This window comes from Prionailurus bengalensis, chromosome B3 (genome assembly GCF_016509475.1).
Source record: "Prionailurus bengalensis isolate Pbe53 chromosome B3, Fcat_Pben_1.1_paternal_pri, whole genome shotgun sequence".
Lineage (NCBI taxonomy): Eukaryota > Metazoa > Chordata > Mammalia > Carnivora > Felidae > Prionailurus > Prionailurus bengalensis.
Genome location: NC_057355.1, coordinates 72,624,920 through 72,639,764, shown reverse-complemented (window position 1 = coordinate 72,639,764; position 14,845 = coordinate 72,624,920). Strand labels below are relative to the sequence as shown.

At 38.3% G+C, this 14,845-nt stretch overlaps 1 protein-coding gene across 12 annotated transcripts in view; it reads left to right on the top strand.

The window, feature by feature from the left end:
• CHD8 (chromodomain helicase DNA binding protein 8) overlaps positions 1–14,845 on the top strand; it is a 61,343-nt gene that overhangs the window by 28,428 nt on the left and 18,070 nt on the right. For all 12 annotated transcript variants that reach the window (XM_043554284.1, XM_043554281.1, XM_043554283.1 and 9 more), the window contains exons 6-14: positions 3,171–3,353; positions 3,434–3,502; positions 3,863–3,918; positions 4,431–4,548; positions 8,113–8,196; positions 11,635–11,772; positions 13,300–13,421; positions 13,577–13,820; positions 14,657–14,833. In XM_043554284.1, the coding sequence (XP_043410219.1) occupies positions 3,171–3,353; positions 3,434–3,502; positions 3,863–3,918; positions 4,431–4,548; positions 8,113–8,196; positions 11,635–11,772; positions 13,300–13,421; positions 13,577–13,820; positions 14,657–14,833 (1,191 nt within the window). The remainder of the gene's footprint in view (positions 1–3,170; positions 3,354–3,433; positions 3,503–3,862; positions 3,919–4,430; positions 4,549–8,112; positions 8,197–11,634; positions 11,773–13,299; positions 13,422–13,576; positions 13,821–14,656; positions 14,834–14,845) is intronic.

Here is a 14,845-nt window from a genome sequence, read left to right as displayed (position 1 = left end):
AACTTCTAAAGTGATTGTGTCATTTTACATTTTCACCACTAAGGAGAGTTCCAGTTCCACATTGTCAGTATTTGGTGTTGTCAACTACCCCATTTTTTTTTTCTTTTTTTCTTTAAAACAGAGAGTGGGTGCAGTGTGAGAGTGGGGAGGGGCAGAGGGAGAGAGAGAATCTTAAGCAGGCTCCATGCTCAGTGCAAAGCCCAACATGGGACTTGATCCCACAACCCTGGGATCATGACCTGACCTGAAATCAAGAGTAGGACACTCAACTGACTGAGCCACCCAGGCGCCCCTACCCCATTCTTTTTCTTTTTTTTTTTTCTTTTTCTTTTTCTTTTTTTTCTTTTAAAACATATTTATTTATTTTGAGAGAGAGAGAAAATGTGCACATATGCATGCACGATTGTGTGAGCAGGGGAGATTTTTAAACATTTTATCTGGAGAGTGTGTCTTATCTGGAGAGAGTGTGTATGTGCTTGTGCGTGGGGGAGGGGCAAAGAGAGAGAGAAGAAGAGAGAATCCCAGGCAGGCTCTACACTGTTGGCGCAGAGCCCAGTGCGGGGCTTGATCCCAGGAACTTCAAGATCATGACCTAAGCTGAAATCAAGAGTCAGACACTTAACCAACTGAGCCCATTCTTTTTAAATAGTTCTATAACAGTGGCGTCTAGGTGGCTCCGTCGATTTTGGATTTTGGCTCAGATCATGATCTCACGGTTTGTGAGTTCGAGCCCTATAGTGAGTGCTGAGCCTGCTTGGGATTTTCTCTCTCCTCCTCTCTCTGCCCCTCCCCTCCCACCCTCAAAAAAAAAAAAAAAAGAAGAAGAAGAAAGAAAAAACCTTAAAAACAGTAAATAGTTGTGTAGCATTCCAGTTTGACTGTACTGTAATTTGTTTAACCAGTCCCCTATTGATGAGCATTTAGGTTTTCTCTGCTCTTCTACTACCACAAATAATGCTACAAAGATTTGTAGACATGTTCAGATTTATTTGTAGGCTAATACCTTTGAAGTGGAATTGCTGGACCAAAAGGTAGTTTCAGATTTTCTTTTATAGAGGTTATGTCCATGTGCATTCTCACCGAGTTCCTCTTTCAATATTTGATCAGACTTTCTGATTTTTGCCAGTCTGTTAGGTGAAAAAAAAAAAGTATCTCCGTTTAGTTTTCAGTTGTAATTGTTTTATTATTATGAGTGTGAGCATCTTTTTACATTTAAGACCTTTTTTTTCCACTGTATCCATGTTATTTGCCTATCTTTCTGTTGTGTTATGGATCTTTTCTTAGTTACTCAAAAGAACTCTGCTTAGGATATGTATCATGTGATGTTTTCCTCCTCAATTCATTATTTGTCTCAGCTTTGTTACGATATTATATAAATATCTTAAATTTTGCAAGATCAAATTGATCAATTTATTAGAAACACCTTCCCTACTACAGGATTATTAAAAAATTCTTCTTCATTTTCTTTCAGAAATGTTACGTCTTTTCTGGGGTGCCTGGGTGGTTCTGTCATTTCAGCATCCAACTCTTGATCTCAGCTCAGGTCTTGATCTCAGGGTCGTGAGTTCAAGTCCCATGTGGCGGGGGTGGGGGAGGAAGCTTGAACTTAAAGAGAAAAAGAAATGTTATATTTTTTCTTTATAAGATTTTTAAGATCTTTTAAATCTTTTATTTTTATGTAATTTAGTTTCACCCTCTAGATGGATGGCCATTTGTTTCCATTCCCATTTATAGAATAATCTACTTTTTCCTCACTCATTAGAGGTGCTATTTTTATTATGTTCTAAATCCACAAAAGTATTTTAGTCTATATTTGGACATTATTTCATTGACCTGTTTGTCTTGGAGAGGTACCAACCTTTGTTAATTAGTATAGCTCTATATTGTCCTTAAAATCTGGTAAGGCCAAGCACACTTTTTAAATTTTTTCTGGTTATTCTTAGATGTCTTTTTCTTTCTTTGAATTTTGGGATCAGCTTATCTAATTAAGAAGTTTTATTTTGTCCAATTTATGTAATTAGAATTGATTCTTCTTATTCCAGAACAATGTATTTTACTATTTAATCAAGTTTTTTTTAAGTCCTCTGGGAGTGTTTTAAAGTTTTTTACATATAGATTTTATATATTTCTTACTAAATTTAATTGTTTAGATAAATAATCTTTTTGTTTTCATATATAGCATCTTTTCTTTTATATATTTTATGGCTCAGTCTATATAAGAATGATATTGATTTTTTAAAATTGGTGTTATCCCAGGGAAGTTTGCTCAATATCAGTAGTTCGACATCTGATAATTCATTTAATTCTTCTGGGTTTTTCAGGGGTATAGTCATGATTGAAAAATAATAATTTTATCTCTCCATCCTTCCCAGTTTTTTGTCATGAGCTATAAAGTATTACTTAAAAAATGTTTTGCTCAGCCACTTGAAAGAGTAAGGTAAATCTAAATGTATCGATACAGAAAACATCTTTAAGAAATATTATTAACAGAAAAGTGGCAGAACAATACTATAATCATCACATGGTATGATTCTATTTATTAAAACAAAAAAACCTAGAATGAAAAGAAACAAAAACTAGAAACAAAACATTCTTGCACCTTTGCACTTCAGGTTTGCTCCTTGTGGAAAGTACATTGCACCTTGCAGGTTGAGTCCTGTTGCAGTTTATTAGAGCTTCTTGCCAGTAGTACCCAGGTTACTTTCAGGTGGATTCTTGTTCTTTGATTTAAAAAAAAAATTCAGGGGCACCTGGTGGCTTGGTCAGTTAAGTGCCTGACTTCGGCCTAGGTCATGATCTCGTGATTTGTGAGTTCGATCCCCACAACTGGCTCGGTGCTGACAGCTCAGAGCCTGAAGCCTGCTTCCAGATTCTGTTTCTCACTCTGTCTCTGCCCTTCGCCTGCTCATGCTCTGTCTCTCTCTGTCTCTCAAAAGTAAATAAATGTTAAAAAAAAAAAAATTCAGCAAATGAATAGGAATTTGGTACATAAAATAAATTATGTGATTTGACATCACATAAGCTGGTAAATAAGCTCTTTATCTTTTGGTTTGATTTTTCATAGGGATTTTAGAGTAAAGTCTAAGTATATGACTAAAGGCAAATAGTTTTTTAAAGGTTTTCTCTTTGAGAGATCTATACAGTTATTTTAACCATTCTTGCCTCTACAGAAGAGACGCTCAAACCGCCAAGTTAAGCGAAAAAAATACACAGAGGATCTGGATATAAAGATCACAGATGATGAAGAAGAAGAAGAAGTGGATGTAACTGGTCCAATAAAAACTGAGCCTATCCTCCCTGAACCAGTGCAGGAACCAGATGGCGAGACTTTGCCTTCCATGCAGTTCTTTGTGGTAAGCTGAGAACTTAAGCAATATGAGAGGTTGTCCTGCTCCTCAGAGTCTCTGTTGACTGACTGCATCTTTTGCTACAGGAGAATCCCAGTGAAGAAGATGCAGCCATAGTAGACAAAGTGCTTTCCATGCGGATTGTGAAGAAGGAGGTGAGGCCTTAACCTTTAATGTCAGCTCATAATGCTACATTCACAGACTTTATTTAATGAGCACCTTTGGATGTCAGGATAAATTACTGCAGTGTAATTATGAAATATGGTGGAGGCAAATTAGCTAGAAAATAAGAACTGTTTTCTTGCCTCCTCTTTTGCTTATCTGTTTAAAATGGATGAAGGCTTATTTTTTCCAACTGTGAGACCTCTTATATTGAAGTACCAGATTAGTTCTTTAATCCCTCAGTCAGTAATGTACTTGGGGCATTGGTATGAAGCTCTACTAGAAGTAGTGGAATTTAAGGGTTATTTCTTTGACAAATAAAGTATTAATAACTATAATGTTTTTCTTCTCAGCTTCCTTCTGGACAATATACTGAAGCAGAAGAATTCTTTGTCAAGTACAAGAACTAGTATGTGATCCGTGCAAAAAGCTTTTCACCCTAATCTCCACAGGGTTGTAAAAAGTTCTCCTGTATAGTCTTTCCTGGGTGGGAATATGTCCCCTTTTTGAAGTCTCCTAGCCTAAATTGTTTTCATTGAGGAAAATGTCTATTCAGAGAGAAATTCAGGAATTGTCATGAATCTTACTATTCCTGGCAGGAAGGTAGGATAAAGGTGATTCCTGATAAAATCTTTTGTGATCCTCTATACCTTAGTCTGACACTAAGACCTTGCTGCTCAGACTATGGTCCATGGACCAAAAGAATTAGCCTCATTTGGGTGCTTGTTAGAAATGTGTACTTTCAAGCCTGCCCCAGACCAGGTATTTGTGTGCAAAATCAAGTTTAAGAAGCACTAACCTAAGAGACTATCTCCCACTTAAACATGTTGTACTCATTGTGCCTGCTTCTGGCTAATCCCCAAACCTAGCCAACCACCTCTCCTTTCTCACACCATGACTGGCTGTTTCCATCCCCTTCAGCTCCTATCTGCACTGTGAATGGGCTACCATCTCCCAACTAGAGAAGGATAAGAGAATCCATCAAAAACTAAAGCGCTTCAAAACCAAAATGGCTCAGATGAGACACTTCTTCCATGAGGTAATTAGGAATAGGTATTACCTATCATTTATTTCATAGAAGCATAAATTACTGGAGTCAGCAGTCTTGACTGATTTTTCAAGGTTTATAGTTGCTTTGTGTACGTGGGTATGAAGTCTTAATTTTGATCATTGAACCTTCCTTACTTTATAGCCCCATGCTTTGTTTACCAGGTCTAAATACAGTCTTTGTAAGTTACTAGAATATTTTAATTTTGACTTGTTCAGTATCCATGGAGTATTTTCAAGATGGGTGATAAACTGACCTACAGTCTATTTGAGGCACTCCTAATGTCAGTCTGTGGCAGCCGATAGTATCTGTAGGCATAAGCAAACATGTCGTTAAGAGAGAACACTTATTTTCTATAATTTCTAATCCAGTATATCAAGAAATCATGATAAAGGAGCTATAATTTCCCATAGCCATTCTTACTACTGGTTAAACACTGGAGCATTCATAAGGGTCTCTTGAGCCATATTTTAACTCTCCACTTTCCTTTGAAAGCTTTGTGTACACATCCCATTGCCAAACTGCAATTTTTCATCTTTATTGTACATACGGTACTAAGTGCCTTGAGAAGACCAATTCCTTTTCAAAGCTTCTTAGAGCTAAAGGGGAAAGGGTCCAGTAGGAAAGGTTGAGGGAAGGAATAATGCAGAGTTTCAGCAGAAAAAGTTCTGCCTGAATACATCTGATAAAGCTAATTTTATACTACCAGGTTTGCCAGTAAAAGAGTTATTTCTCACATCACCTAGAGACGGCAAGTAGGACCATTTAGGTTTATAATTTCTTTTTATATGAAAATAATTGGGTTGTGTTTTTTGTCTTTTTCTTTTTTTATGTTTTTTATTTTGAGAGTGAAAGGGAGCAGGGGAGGGGCAGAGAGAGTGACAGAGAATCCTATGCAGGCTCCGCACCGTCAGTGCAAAGCCCGATGCAGGGCTCAAACTCACAAACCTTGAGATCATGACCTGACCCAAAATCAAGAGTCAGACACTTAACTAACTGAGCCACCCAGGTGTTCCTTCATCTTTGTTCTTTTAATGCCTGATTTGTGAAATGTACAATGAAATTGCAATCCCATTCCAGCTGGTATTAATGTACAATTTGTGATTGTTGAACCAACTCTATGAACTCATATGCCAATTAAATCTCCATATGTAGGTAGGCTATTTAACCAAATCAGTCATTCATTTATTCGTCATTTATTATGTGCCAGTCTCTATGGAGAACAAACCAGACATGGTTTGTGTTCTCATCCACCTCACTGTCTAATTGGGAGAGACAGAGAGTAAAAAATAATTCAAATCATGATAAGTGCCAAAAAAGAGCACAAGGGGACGTAACGGGTGAGAAAACGCCTACTTTGGATAATTAGGGAAGACTTCTCTGAGAATTCAGTTGTGAATAGGAGCAAGGACATGAACCCATGTAAATAGTATTGCTGGCATGGGAAACAGCATATGTGAAAGCCCTGAGACAAGCTGAGGAACTAAAAGGACAGTGGAATTGATGAACAAAAGAGAATGGCCCAAAATGAAATCAGAAATTTAGGCAAGCAGGTGCTTACAGATCTTCTAAGCAGTTTGGTTTTAGTTTTGTTTACAAATGAAAATGATTAAATCATTTAAAGCAGGTCAAAGACATAATGCAATGTTCACTTTTATTTGTTTTTGAGAGAGAACACAAGCAGGGAAGGGACAGAGAGAGAGAGGGAAACACAGAATCCAAAGCAGGCTCCAAACTCTGAGCTGTCAGCATAGAGCCTGATACGGGGCTTGAACTCACGAACCAGGAGATTGTGACCTGAGCCGAAGTCGGACGCTTAACCGACTGAGCCACCCAGCTGCCCCCCAGTGTTCACTTTTACACAATCACTTACAACTTTGGAGAATGGATTGAAGAGAGTACAGTAAACAGTATGGAAGCAGTTGAAGTTTTCTAGATAGGAAGTATCACAGCTTGGAATAGTGTGGTTTCACGTGGAGAGAATGGATAGATTAGAATTGACAGGGCTTGGTGTGATGGCAGGTTTGTGGTCTGAGCAAATGGGTTGAGGTGGGATCATTTATTGAATTATGGAAGATTTTAGAAGCAGCCAATTTGGGAGAAATCAATTAGTTTAGATTATGTTAACCTTAAAATTCCTTAACACATCTGTAGTTAAGCAGAAAGATATTCAGATCTGAATTTTTTAAGGCTGCAATTAAAATTTTGAGTTTATCAGCATATAAATAGTTATTAAAACCTTAATGATGATTAAAGTTCCCTCAGGGGCAGGGAGGATTTCTGTACATAGTTCTGTATTTTCTTATAGAAAGTTCCTTCTCTAATAGAATGGGTGTGAGCTCAGAACCAATGCTTCAAGAATTCCCCAAAATTTACTTATTGTTTAAAAAAAATTTTTTTTAATGTTTATTATTTTTGAGAGAGAGAGACAGAGAGCAAGCAGGGAAGGGGCAGAGAGAGAGGGAGACACAGAATTGGAAGCAGACTCCAAGCTGTGAGCTGTCAACACAGAGTCTGATGTGGGGTTCAAACTCAGACCATGGGATCATGACCTGAGCTGTAGTCAGTCGCCCAACTGACTGAGCCACCCAGGCGCCCCTTATTTGTTTGTTTTTAGAGAACTCTCCCAAATTTCAAGGTCTGGGTGAAGGAGAAGGAATTGTATGCCAGAGTTACAAGAGAAAGATTAGGAAAAGACATGTCACAAGAAGCACTGGCAACAAGTGTCTGAAGAAAGAAGAGTTTTTTCCTTAAAGTTTCTTTGAGATCTTTGGAGCCGCGGGTTATATATTTTCATATACCATCCAGAGTCGGATGCCAGTGACTTAGAAGAAAAAGAACCAAAGTGATTGAAAATTGGCCAAAACAAAAACCAGAACCAAAATAAAGGGCGGGTAGGGGGGTGCTACTGATGAGACTATGGTGTCTCAGCAAATCCCAGGGAAGGGAGTGCTTAATGGAGAGAATTAGGAATTGTGGAATGCTTTTCAGAGGTAAAGCGAACTGGGGACAAAACTATTTCATTATATTTGGCAATTTGGAGATCATTAATGACCTTGACAAAAGTAAGTAGTTTAGTTGTGTGAGGAAAGTGGATGGAAGAGTGGAATGGATGGGCAGGGAACGTGATGACATGGAGATACCTTGTGTTTAAACCAGTTGGGAAAATTTGGCTATGAAGCAGAACAGAAAAATCATTACAGGCAGATGAAGAGTAAGGAGGTCTTTTTAAGATGTGCCTCAATAGAGAATATCCATGTGTTTGTGGGAATGATCCAGTAGAGAGGGATGAGAAGGGATGGAATCCAGACCACATATGGAGAGAATGGCCGCTCTTAGGAGACTTGCTCTGGTAATAGGTGAGAGGATAGGTGCAGGCTCAGGTAAGTTTTTAGAATTTGATACTGTGAAATTTGGGATCTCCCTTCTGAAGACTTCTTTAAAAAAAAAAAGGTTTTTTTTGAAATAGGATCATCAAAGTAAAGGTGGGGTGGAAGGTTGGGTCTATTGGACAATGATCTTTTGGTCTTACTATTTGTTTGATAATTCCTTTAGGATGAAGAGCCCTTCAATCCTGACTATGTAGAGGTGGATAGGATATTGGATGAGTCTCACAGCATTGACAAAGACAATGGGGAGGTAAGTTGGGGCATGGAAGAACATGAAAGGTCTTAGATTTCTGCTGGTCTGCTTACCCATCTTTTATTTTTCAGATATGGCTAAAAAAATCCCTGGGACAAAAAGGTATTTCTGAGTTTTTCTGAGGGCTCTTTAGAATGAAATTGGGAAGATTAAGGGAGTAGGGAGAGAGGCTAAAAGGAAAGCTTTCCATAAAATCAAACATTTGAGAGCTATATTTATAAGTACCAAGAGCTGTATGAACAAGTACTCATTCACCTTGATCTCATTTTCTCTCAGATTTTATATGGGAGACCCCTGACATTCAATTGAGGGTGAGAGAAGGGGAGAGCAGTAGAGAGCAGTAGAGATACTTCACAAATCTTCGTAGTTATGAATGTAAAAATACCTGTACAGACTCTTAGCTTTCTTCATGTTGTTGAGAATTACTAAGTTTTTAAAAATTTTTAAATGTTTTTATTTATTTTTGAAGGAGAGCGAGAGCATGAGCAGGGGAAGAGCAGAGAGAGAGAGAGGGAGACACAGAATTCAAAGCAGGCTCCAGGCTCTGAGCTGTCAGCGCAGAGCCCAATGCAGGACTCAAACTCACAAAATGTGAGATCATGACCTGAGCAGAAGTCAGACGTTTAACCAGCTGAGCCACCCAGTTGCCCCAGAGAATTACTGATTTTTTAAAACGTTTATTTATTTATTTTGAGTGGGTGTGTGTGAGCAGGGGAAGGGCAGAAAGAAAGGGAGAGGGAGAGAATCCCAAGCAGGCTCCATTCTGGGAACACAGAGCCCCACACAGGGCTCTTTGTCCCATAAGCCAGCTGCGAGGGCTCAACATGGGGCTCAATATTACAAAACCGCGAGATCATGACCTGAGCCCAAATCAAGAGTCAGACACTTAACGGAGTCACCCAGACGCCCCAGAGAATTACTTATTTGGTGAACTTACCATCAATTAATGCGTTTTGATTTATCATTAAAACTGATTTGAATCTGTACCTTTTTTTTAATGTTTACTTTTGAGAGAGAGAGAGCCACAGGGGAGAGGCAGAGAGAGAGGGGAACAGAGGATCTGAAGCAGGCTCCACACTGACAGAGAACCCAGTGTGGGACTCCAGCCTATGAACCATGAGATCATGACCTGAGCCAAAGTTGGACACTCAACCAGGTGCCCCTGAATCTATACTTTTAAACAGAATGTGGGATTCCCTTCCCACAGATTCAGATTCAGTTTCAGTAGGTCTAGGGTGGGACCCAGAGATCTGTATTTTTAAGTTGGTTCTCCAAGGGATTCTCAGGCATAGCTTCATTGGGAATCAGAGCATTAAAGCTCTGTTAGCAGATTTTACACATGCTAAAACACTTGCTAATACAGATTCATAAATTACTTTTTTCATTTTCCAAGGAAGAATTGTAAAGATCTAAGCCACCCGTGAATTGAACATCCTCTCTTAATTTTTTTGAAACTTACTTAGACTGTGAACAACCATTCCCTTAGAACTTAGTGCTTTCTTTGCACTTTAAGTAGCAGTTGTTGGTTTGCTTTGTACGGCCATATTTCATAAAGTTTTTATCACGTCTGACAGTTACTGCTTACCCAGTGACGAGTACAGAACCACAGAACCTTGTTAAAATGCCAGTGCCAGGTGGTGAGCTGGGCCCACTCACAAGTTAAGTGACATGTTTCCATACACCACCCTTACAGGACCTAAAAATTAAAGTCTTCCCTCTGTAAAATTCCAAGTTTATTGTATAAGCCTTTAGAGTCACTCAGAACCTTAGACGTCCAAGACCTATTATAGTTCACTATGTCTTCATATCCTAATAGGCATCCTCAGATAACATAGTCTGCTTTTGGGGGTAGGACTGGGAGTTACTGTTTGTTGTTCATTTGTGGGAGGTGAGTGGGAAACCAACCCAACTATTAGAAAGGACAGGTTAGCTGCTATTAAATTCTTCTCATCATTTTCAGGATCTCAGTCTTCTTAGCCTTGAAAATCTTGTGCTCTCTATCAACATACTTAACTCTTCCAGAAGTAATTGGTCTTTGGTCCCTTTGGACTGTGTTGGAAATGGCAAGACAGAAGAAAATGTTTTAGTTCCCTGGTAAAACTTTTGCTGCCAGTATTGGATATCATCCTATATACCCATTTCCCTCCATCCCCAAAATAAGTTTACTTTGTCATCCTCTGTACATTACCTAATAGTGGAAATAAGTATTATAAATAATAAAGTATTTGGAACGGTAAATTATGATGCTGGAAATGTGTGACCTGGACAAATGGCTTTATGTAGATGACCTGAGTCACTATAATAAAGAAAAGGAGCAACTAAATTAATTCTGGGGATCCCATGATCTGTGACTCTGTTGAGGTACTTAGATATAATCTTCAAACTTCTTGCTGTTTTGAGGGGTATTCTGTGAATTGATCATAGAGATTACTATTGGTTACACTAGGCCCAATATAAAGTTTTTTGTTTGTTTTGGTTTTTGTTGAGAGAGAGAGGGAGGGAGGGAGGGAGGGAATCCCAAGCAAGCTCTCCGCCAACAGTGCAGAACCCGATATAGGGCTCAAACTCATGTACCAGATCATGACCTGAGCTGAACTTGGATGCTTAACTAACAGAGCCACCCAGGGGTCCCAGCACTAGGCCCAATCTAATTCTTGTTTCATATAAGCCAGAAATGGAAATGCAGTCAGTGCAAAGATCATCTTGAGTAGTGAGAAGAGGAGCCATTTTACCATAGGTCACTGCCCATCCTTTGCAGTAGGACACCTACATAGAGCACAGTACTGTAGGTGGAGCTTCAGCATTTGCCCTTCCTCTTCTCTCTTCTTACCTGTCCTCAGTGATAGCTCTTCTAGTTCTCTCCTAGCTCACAAGGGAATCTCTTTACCACCATATGACTACTCTTTGACGTAGCGTCTGCACTCAGAGCTACAGGAGCTCCGAAGCCCAGTGATTTCAGCCCTGCTTTTCTCTTACGGGTTTAATATGTTCCTCGCTTAGAAAAGTAGCTTGACTTCCACTCTTCCACTGTATTAAATTTGGTCCCAGGACACTAGTATGGAGCCAGAGGTCTATCTTTTAATTTCAACCTAAGTCAACATAATACAGGGGAGAAAAAGAAAAAAAAAAAAAAAATATATATATATATATATGTATATGTATATGTATATATTTGGCATTTGCTTGGTTGATGAGCATAATGTTTCAGTGCTTAGTGTTCTAGAAACTACTGGCAGAACTTTGCCTTTTAGAATAGATTCTGATAAATTGCTGCAAAAATCATCAAAGCCATGAATAGTACATGCATCTTTTTTTTTTCTAGTACTTTTTAGTATTAACACCTTGTGATCTGACTCGATAGTCAAATTCTTATCCTTTGATCACAGGAGAGAACACAGAATCAGTTCATTAAGCCGTTAGCTTCTTCTCTCCTAGCCTGTAATTTACTACCTGGTGAAATGGTGCTCTCTGCCCTACGAGGATAGTACGTGGGAGCTGAAAGAGGATGTTGATGAGGGCAAGATTCGAGAATTTAAACGGATCCAATCAAGGCACCCAGAACTCAAAAGAGTGGTAAGTATATTTGCATTTAGAGTGTAAAGCCCACATAGGTAATGATGTAATTTTTTATTTATAGAAGTTTATGTTGTTGTTTAGCTTTTTATCATGGACACTTTCAAACATACAAAAGTTAAAGAAATGTTACAATGTACATTGTGAAGAAATGTTACAATGTACCCATCACCCAACTTTTAACAATTAATGATAGCTGATTTTTCATGTATTTCTCTATCTACTCATTTTCCTGTTTCCCAATTTATTTTAAAGAAAATCCCAGATTCTTTTATTTCATCCATAAATATTTTGGTGTTTATGTCTAAAGGATAAATAATACCATTTTTACACCTAAGAAAATTTAACCATTTCTCAATATCATCAAATAACCAATCGTTATATGAATTTCCCTGATTGTCTTCTAATGTTAAATTGTTTGAATTGGATTCAGAATAAAGGTCTATATATTCCTGTCAGTTAATGTGTCTCAGATCTCTCTTAATTATAGTTCCTCCTGTCTCTCCTTTCCCATCTTTGCAGTTTCTCTTGAAGAAATCAGGTGGTTTGTTCTCTAGGGTTTCCATGGTCTGAAGTTTGCCAGTTGCATTTCCCTCGGTACCTTCTAACATGTTCTCTGGCCCTTATATTTTACATAAATGGTTAGATACAGACCAGTGCTGTCCACTGGAACTTTTTAGCGCTGTGCTAACATAGTAACCACTAGCTACATTGCAAACTTTCAGTAGTCACAGGTAGCTAGTGGCAGGTATAAAATATTATCATTGTGGACAGTTCCATTACAAACTACTATTCTAGAGGCTTGATCAGGTGGGGAAGGGAGATGACCAGATCTACTTAATAGATGGTTCTGTCAGGTTGTCTTTTGTGATAGTATTAGCCATTTATGATCATTGCCTTGGTCGGTTTTTTTTTTTTTAATGTTTATTTTTTTTTGAGAGATGGAGTGTGAGTGGGGGAGGGGCAGAGAGAGGGAGACACAAAATCTGAAGCAGGCTCCAGAGTCTGAGCTGTCAGCACAGAGCCTGAAGTGGGGCTCAAACTCACAAGCCACGTGATCATGACCTGAGCTGAATTCGGACACTTAAACCGATTGAGCCACCCAAGCGCCCCTGCCTCGGACTGTTCTTTAAGGATTTCAGAATGATGATACTTTAATTGTATCACATCTTCATTTATTAGCCAGAATTTTCTATAAAATACGACTCACCTACTGTTTGGTCACTCTGAGGTACAGATTGTATAAGAAAGGAGGATAAATGCTTTGTTTTCTTTATTTTCCAGTTTTCAAAATAACAAGGTAGTTCTCTAGTATCCTTCAGAAGTGATCAATGGATTTTTTTCTCTTTATGTTTTCCTTTTTTTTTTAGTTTTTTAAACTTACGTTATGAACTCATGAATTTGAATATATTTAAGATGCTTTTAATTCACGTTTTTGAATTGATTTTAGGTACTAGAACTGCGTGGGACATTTGCCTAGTTTTGTTAATATCTTCACCCCACTAATTGAAATTTTCTCTTTCGTAGAATCGTCCACAGGCAAGTGCCTGGAAGAAGTTAGAGCTGTCACATGAGTATAAAAACAGAAACCAGTTACGGGAATATCAATTGGAAGGGGTCAACTGGCTGCTCTTTAATTGGTATAACAGGTATAGAAAAGAGTGGGCCCATGAAATGTAGGCTTGGTCTGGGAGGATTTTTATTCATTTTCTGTTGAAATAGTTTCTTTTTACTCTTTTGTTATGTACTTTTAAAAAGATGGTATCTTTTAACATGCTTTTCTTTTTCCATGGTGAATCTTCAGGCAAAACTGCATCCTGGCTGATGAGATGGGATTGGGCAAAACTATCCAGTCCATTGCCTTTTTGCAGGAGGTATATAATGTGGGCATTCATGGACCCTTCCTGGTCATTGCCCCACTGTCCACAATTACTAACTGGGAGCGAGAATTCAATACATGGACAGAAATGAACACTATTGTATACCATGGCAGTCTGGCTAGCCGTCAGATGATTCAGCAATATGAAATGTACTGCAAAGATTCACGGGTGAGTTGCATATCATGGGAATGTAATGGTTTGGAGAGAGTAGGCCAAGGTAGCTGGTATTTTAGAGGCTTTTCTATGAATAAAAGACTTTTAATGAGGTTTTCTTAGGTGATTTATGGCATTTTGTCTAGATTACATGAGGAATTTTTTTCACTTTTGCTCTTTTTATCCAGTGAACATTTTGATCCAGTGGGAGTTCTGGCTTCATTTATGAATACTTAGATTTTAAATAGAATTTTACCAGTATTGATAACTTTTATTTAGGAGAGAATGGAGGTGGTGAACTTAGGCCATTTCCTTTCTTTTTCTTAAGTCTACTAAAATTTTCATCAAGATCAATTCCTGTTTCTATATAAATTTTAAAATAAAAATTTGACCTATTCATCCTTTCTTAGTCGTATTTTGCTGCTATTTTGTTAAACTGATTCTCCTGTCCATTTTTAGACAGTAACAGATATTACCTATTTCACTTTCACTTTTGTCTTGTATGTTTCAACGGTGCCTGACCTTTGTGGATTTTAGTGTTAACTATCAAGAGATCTAGGTTTTGAGATACATGAGCTAGGCATACAGCAGAGTCAAAAATGTCCAGCTTCATTCAGTGAGGTCTGTCATTTTCTCAAGAAACTGAATGTGTTGAAGAGACATTGTATCTTACATTCAGTGATTTGGCATTATTTATCATGAAGATAAACAGCACCAGAGGTGGGTGGTGGTGCAGTTTGTATTTCCTGTTGATCCTGCCTGAATATAGAAAAGAGAATGTGTAATTCAGAAGAGGTCCCTGTTTAGGTTCATGGTAGGCCTTTTTTTAACTTTATTGCCTTCGTGCTTAGGGGCGCCTCATCCCAGGTGCATACAAGTTTGATGCCCTGATCACCACTTTCGAGATGATTTTGTCAGACTGTCCTGAGCTTCGTGAGATTGAATGGCGTTGTGTCATCATTGATGAGGCCCATCGGCTAAAGAACCGTAACTGCAAGCTGCTTGATAGCCTCAAGCACATGGACTTGGTGAGTTCTTCA